At 42.5% G+C, this 7,020-nt stretch overlaps 1 protein-coding gene across 1 annotated transcript; it reads left to right on the top strand.

The window, feature by feature from the left end:
* The first annotated feature begins 469 nt into the window (after positions 1–469).
* Positions 470–4,614, top strand: kcnj15 (potassium inwardly rectifying channel subfamily J member 15). Its single transcript, XM_039826494.1, has 3 exons — positions 470–535; positions 630–877; positions 2,393–4,614. Exon 3 carries the CDS (start codon positions 2,461–2,463, stop codon positions 3,481–3,483), a length of 1,023 nt encoding a protein of 340 aa, XP_039682428.1. The 5' UTR covers positions 470–535; positions 630–877; positions 2,393–2,460; the 3' UTR covers positions 3,484–4,614.
* Positions 4,615–7,020: the final 2,406 nt, after the last annotated feature.

Below are 7,020 nucleotides of genomic sequence, written 5' to 3'. Positions count from 1 at the left end.
TTGATAGATTTACTTCAAATTACATCTGCTATAAGTTTTTACATTGCAACTGACACTTCTGGCTCCTTTTATCACTTGACATCACAACTTCCTTCAGCATGTCCACTTCAACTCCTTTCAGTGTTGGAGCTTCGACTTCACTCAGCTCTTTAAACTAACGCATGAATGTCATTCATCATGTCAACTTAAACTGATTTCTATGTCGTAAGTATTATGATGTGTGATAGATTCACAGACTTCACTTCAACTGACATCACAACTTCCTTCAGTGCCTTCACTTTAACTCCTTTCAGTGTTGGAACTTTAACTTATTTAAACGTCATTCACTACTTTAGTACTTCTTTCAGTAGGTCACTTTCATTTTCAGCTGTTACTGTCACACAAAGACATTTCAAAAGCAACAAAGAAACAGTTTTAGCTGCAACTTTCAACATTTTTTTTTAAATCCTTTTCTATTTTTCACTTACAGCATCAGGTCATTTTGATGTACTTATTTTACACCAAAAGGGTCCCAAGATGTCATCATGGCCTTCAGGTAACTATCTGGAAAGTAAATTTGTTAAGTTTGTGTTATATAAATCAGCCATTAAAGTGATAAAAACAAACTAAGTGTTCCCACCTGTGGACAGGTACGAGGGGGAGGTGGAGGAATTAAAGCCAACCCACATGCAGATCAGACTTTACAGCTCGGCTTTTGTCTCTCATTTCTGTTCGACCCTGAATACGACTGTGCCAAAGTTCAGCGCTCACAACTCAGGACAATAGAAAGAAAGAAGACACTGAACTAGATGTTCTCTAGCAGCTTCATCTTACAGATTGTGTGTGACACGCCTGAGGCAGGTGAAGGCCCTGAGACGATTCAACAGTGCAGCTGGATGTGAGTAGAATACACAGATTTATCAAGGAATCAAAGATTATTTAAAGTTTCAGAGAATGTTCGTCGGGGCTCCTGCAATGGTTTACTGAGAGGTTAACTTTCAACTTTTGTCATTGTTTTAACCGTGACACGTAGCGATCTGTGCACACAGTGGAGGAAGTATTCAGATCCAGTAAAAGTACTAATAATTGTAATACAAGTAAAAGTAAAAATGTTACTTCAGTGAAAGTACAAAAGTTTAATCATGACAATGTAGTTGAAGTATTAAAAGAATAAAAATGTCCCCTGTGACTGTTATACTATTATATATTCTAACATTAGATTAGTTGAGCTGGAGCTCATCATAAAACTATAAACTAATGATTATTTTCATTATGGATTCATCTGCTGATTATTTTCTCCATTAATCGATTGATTGTTTGGTTTGTAAAAACAGTGATAATAGTGAGAAATGGCGTCAAAATTACCCAGAGCCCAAAGTGTCACCTTTACAAAATTTGTTTTGTCCAACCAACAGTCCAGACCTCAACATTATTACTAATACATTACTATCATTACCATTATTAAAAGGAAAAGGAGCTAATGTGATCAGGGGCGTATCTAGGATTTGAGAACATAGGGGGCTTAGCCCGGACCTCTGTAGGGGGGGGGGATCACACCATAACCTTATGCAACGTCAGGTTTGTAAAATACAATAAAACGCCACTTACAATCATATGAAATGAGAAACGCACTTCATAGTATAAATCAACAGGCAATTTCTAACTTCTTATCATTCCTTCTGTTTTGGAAATATAAATTTATATCCAAGAAGTTTGAGTTGTCTTTTTCCACCTGGACCTGTACCTCTGTTATTTCTCCTCTACTCTTCCTGCTGTGATTTGTGTCAATCAGCGATGACCGTCTGCCATCCGCACTCACACACACACACACACACACACACCAATTTATCTTCTTAATTGGTTAATGGACTAATAGTGTGTAAACTGTTGGGTAGGTTAATGTATAGCATGGCTCAACTCATGTACATTGCTGGGGTAAAACCTGTGATCCGGCGCTTCTCTCGCGCACCAGGTGTCCATCCACTCTCGCTATATATCCATTATCGAGGCTGAAGAAATACAAACGAGCCAAAGTGTTTTTCCACCTGAATAGACAGGTCGTGTAGCCAGACCCTACCTTGGCAAAGTAACTAAAGCTGTCAGATAAATATAGTGCAGTGAAAGGTATAATATTTCCCTCTGAGATGTAGTGGCGTATAATTATAGTAGTACCACTTAAGTAAATTACTTGAGTATTTGTACTGTATATTAATGGGAGAAAACTTTTTTGCACACCCCTTTGGTCGGGCAGGTGCGTAGGATATGATCAAAGGTAACAGATCAAAAATTGTTGAGAGAAAATCCCGCACACTGACTGAATTTATTTAGAAAAATACAACGTTTCGGTCCCAGACCTTCATCATGTAAATATACGTACTGTATATTAATCAAATCTTTTTGTGTCTTTTGTCAGTCCTAACATTGGCGATGCCATACTGAGACCTTAAAAGTCACTATCAGTTTTAATTGACCCAGAACAACATGGCGACCAGGAAGGCTGAGTTCCAGCGAAGGATTGTGTCCAAGGACGGCCACAACAATGTGCGGATCGACAACGTGGAGGGCATGGTGAAGCTGTACCTGCACGACATCTGGACCACCGTGGTGGACATGAAGTGGCGCTACAAACTCACTCTGTTTGCCTCCACCTTTGTCACGACTTGGTTCATCTTCGGGGTCTTTTTTTTCTTAATCAGCATGGGCAACGGAGACTTTGAGCCCGGTCTGAACGCCAACCACACAGTCTGCTTGGTGAACGTGGAGACCCTCACCGGAGCCTTCCTGTTCTCGCTGGAGTCTCAGACCACCATCGGTTATGGGTTTCGTTACATCTCAGAGGAGTGCCCTCTGGCTATCTTCACTCTGGTGGCTCAGCTCGTCATCACCGGCCTGGCAGAGATCTTCATCACCGGGGCCTTCCTGGCCAAACTGGCTCGCCCCAAGAAACGGGCGGAGACCATCAAGTTCAGCCAGTTTGCGGTGATCTGCCGGTTAGAGGGAAAGCTGTGTCTGATGGTGAGAGTGGCCAACATGAGGAAGAGCCTTCTGATCCAGTGCCAGCTAACAGGAAAGCTCCTCCACTCCAATGTGACAGAGGAAGGCGAAAAGACACAAATCCACCAGAGCTCTGTGGACTTTCACATGGACTCCACTGCAGAGTGCCCCTTCCTCATCCTTCCGCTCACCTTCTACCACGTTCTGGACGAGCACAGCCCGCTGGCAGGACTCAATGCCGAAAACCTGCACACTCGTGATTTTGAACTGCTGGTGACCCTCAACGCCACCATGGAGTCGACGGCCGCCACGTGCCAGAGCCGCACCTCCTACATCCCTCAGGAGATCCTCTGGGGGTACGAGTTCAAGCCGGTGCTGTTCAGCAGCACAGGCGGCCGTTATGTGGCGGATTTCAACTTTTTTGACAAGGTGCAAGGCAGCAACGATGCAGCCTTCCTCAGTCACAACACAGAGAAGCTCAACCTGGGAGAGGGCTTTAAGAAAGAATAAGGGATGCATGTGTTGTCATTGTGTTGCTCCTGCTCGATGTAACAGTGATATGTTAGTTTGGCCTTGACCAGTACACCTTATAGTAGTTATTCCTATGCATGGTTCAGCTCGACTCAACTCGACTCTCTTTTGGTACCAGGTGCTTTTCTCTATTTCGTTTTCCACTGTGGATCGTACCCCCCCCTTAGTGTAGGCGAGATTCTCAGCTGACATCTTGCGCATTCATCAAAGTCGAAGTTGGAATGTTTAGGTGCTGTTTATTAACGATGGAGTATCATGTTAACTTTCTGGTAGCAGTACACCGTTCAATCCTAGCTATTACCAATTCGGGCACCAATATCTTTCCTGAGTTTCCGAGTTGTTGTTCTCACTTCACCAGGCGTTTCCGTGAACATGACCGAGTTGGTACCAGGAACTTTCCACAAACCAAAAATAAAGATTTGAGTCGAGTAGAGCTGTGCCGTACCATGCAGTGGAAATGCGGCATTAGTTAGTCCATTATTCAAACACATACTATTTTATTGAATTTGTATACAGTTACTTTAACATTAGAACCCCCATCTCCCTTTGACACCCTCCCTCCCTTCTTCCCCCTCACACATAGGCCTACAACAACACCCTCTGCCTAAATGAGTAAGGGTTAATGCCCTTCGAGGTGTCCATTGTCAGGTATTAATGGACGACAGCGTGGCGCGAACCGTCTGTCGCGCAGCGGTTGGGATGCCTCCGCCGAAGTTCATTAATACCTGACATTGGACACCGTGAAGGGCATTAAACCGCTTATACCATGACCACTTGTCAAATAACATTTGTTTTTCTAAACAGTAACTCGGTTTCCCTGGTTATGCCTGAGGGTTTGAATAATACCTGGAACAATCATTCCCATCCCATAAGGTTCTTATGCAATACAAACGTTGTTCACTGCTCCAGTAAATAGGACGGGCCGTAGATGACTTGACACCCTTAGCAACGGGAGATATTTATAGTCCGCTCAGCTCATAGAATCCTTCAGCTCAGACAGCTACGAGCCAGAAAGCTAACGCTATGCTAGCAAGATTCAAAGTCAATAACATTGTGTACAGTTGGCAATCCGTAAATATAATTTGACAATATGTTTAACAACAAGATAAGTTACAGTGCCTTGCGAAAGTATTCGGCCCCCTTGAACTTTTTGACCTTTTGCCACATTTCAGGCCTCAAACATAAAGATATAAAACTGTAATTTTTTGTGAAGAATCAACAACAAGTGGGACACAATCATGAAGTGGAACGAAATTTATTGGATATTTCAAACCTTTTAAACAAATAAAAAACTGAAATATTGGGCGTGCAAAATTATTCAGCCCCTTAAGTTAATACTTTGTAGCGCCACCTTTTGCTGCGATTACAGCTGTAAGTCGCTTGGGGTATGTCTCTATCAGTTTTGCACATCGAGAGACTGACATTTTTGCCCATTCCTCCTTGCAAAACAGCTCGAGCTCAGTGAGGTTGGATGGAGAGCGTTTGTGAACAGCAGTTTTCAGTTCTTTCCACAGATTCTCGATTGGATTCAGGTCTGGACTTTGACTTGGCCATTCTAACACCTGGATATGTTTATTTGTGAACCATTCCATTGTAGATTTTGCTTTATGTTTTGGATCATTGTCTTGTTGGAAGACAAATCTCCGTCCCAGTCTCAGGTCTTTTGCAGACTCCATCAGGTTTTCTTCCAGAATGGTCCTGTATTTGGCTCCATCCATCTTCCCATCAATTTTAACCATCTTCCCTGTCCCTGCTGAAGAAAAGCAGGCCCAAACCATGATGCTGCCACCACCATGTTTGACAGTGGGGATGGTGGGTTCAGGGTGATGAGCTGTGTTGCTGTTTTACGCCAAACATAACGTTTTGCATTGTTGCCAAAAGTTCGATTTTGGTTTCATCTGACCACAGCACCTTCTTCCACATGTTTGGTGTGTCTCCCAGGTGGCTTTTGGCAAACTTTAAACGACACTTTTATGGATATCTTAAGAAATGGCTTTCTTCTTGCCACTCTTCCATAAAGGCCAGATTTGTGCAGTATGCGACTGATTGTTGTCCTATGGACAGAGTCTCCCGCCTCAGCTGTAGATCTCTGCAGTTCATCCAGAGTGATCATGGGCCTCTTGGCTGCAGCTCTGATCTCTTCTCATTGTATGAGGCTGAAAGTTTAAAGGGACGGCGGGGGGCGGCCGGTTTGGCGTGGAGATTTGTAGTGGTCTGATACTCCTTCCATTTCAATATTATCGCTGTGCACCAGGTGCTCCTTGGGATGTTTAAAGATTGGGAAATCTTTTGTATCCAAATCCGGCTTTAAACTTCTCCACAACAGTATCTCGGCCCTGCCTGGTGTGTTCCTTGTTCTTCATGATGCTCTCTGCGCTTTACACGGACCTCTGAGACTATCACAGAGCAGGTGCATTTATACGGAGACTTGATTACACACAGGTGGATTCTATTTATCATTATTAGTCATTTAGGTCAACATTGGATCATTCAGAGATCCTCACTGAACTTCTGGAGGAGTTTGCTGCACTGAAAGTAAAGGGGCTGAATAATTTTGCACGCCCACTTTTTCAGTTTTTTATTTGTTAAAAAAGTTTGAAATAGCCAATGAATTTCGTTCCACTTCATAATTGGGACCCACTTGTTGTTGATTCTTCACAAAAAATTACAGTTTTATATCTTTATGTTTGAGGCCTGAAATGTGGCAAAAGGTCGAAACGTTCAAGGGGGCCGAATACTTTCGCAAGGCACTGTAGCTACCCAGCCATGTCAATGTCCCCATAACAATATTTTTACGAACAATTATCCGCCATGTGTACTGTCGGCCGCAGCCTGTAGTAACGTTAGCGACCTGAACCGCGAACGGGATGAGATAACGTTAGCTACTCGTTGAAAAACAAAGTGAGTTCAGAGGAGCAGTGTGGCGTACTTTCTGCAGCTCGTGTGTTAGCGCCATCCTGTGGTGTTCATAGCACGAGTCAATGAAGCACCACACAGTATTGGAAATAGCATATTCATATTCACATTGACCTTTTCTTTTTCTTTTGATGTAGCGCAATCATTTAGAACAGTAAGCAGTCAGTTTCACAACTCCTTTAGTAGGTGTCCTTGTCACTTTTTTTATGGACACCCTGCAGCCAATGAGAATCGAGTATTCACACAGACCAAACTAACTTACAGGACATACATAACATCAACGGCCATTGGTAACATAGACTAGTATTAGGCAAAATGATAGATAAGAGAAGTGAAAACTACATCAAAGCACTTACGCAGGCTCCTCGTTAACTCGCATACATGTAGGCCACATTAACCTTATAGGCACACATACAAGGTTATTATAGTTTTCAATTTTTTATTAATTTTTATTTTATTTAGTTTTGACTTTCCAATTTCATTTTATTTTAGTTAGTTTTCAGAGTGTTTTTGCTAGTTTCTTTTTCAGAAGGGTTTAGTTTTTGTACATTTAGTTGTGGTGTGTTTTTGTCAGGGTCAGGTATAATGACTCAGACATAT

Source organism: Perca fluviatilis, chromosome 16 (genome assembly GCF_010015445.1).
Source record: "Perca fluviatilis chromosome 16, GENO_Pfluv_1.0, whole genome shotgun sequence".
In the NCBI taxonomy this organism is placed as follows: domain Eukaryota; kingdom Metazoa; phylum Chordata; class Actinopteri; order Perciformes; family Percidae; genus Perca; species Perca fluviatilis.
This window is presented reverse-complemented; position numbering and strand designations above follow the sequence as displayed.

What these genes read in the sequence shown, in the direction of transcription:
- kcnj15 (XM_039826494.1), top strand. Translation starts at nt 2,461, where the DNA reads ATGGCGACCAGGAAGGCTGAGTTCCAGCGAAGGATTGTGTCCAAGGAC.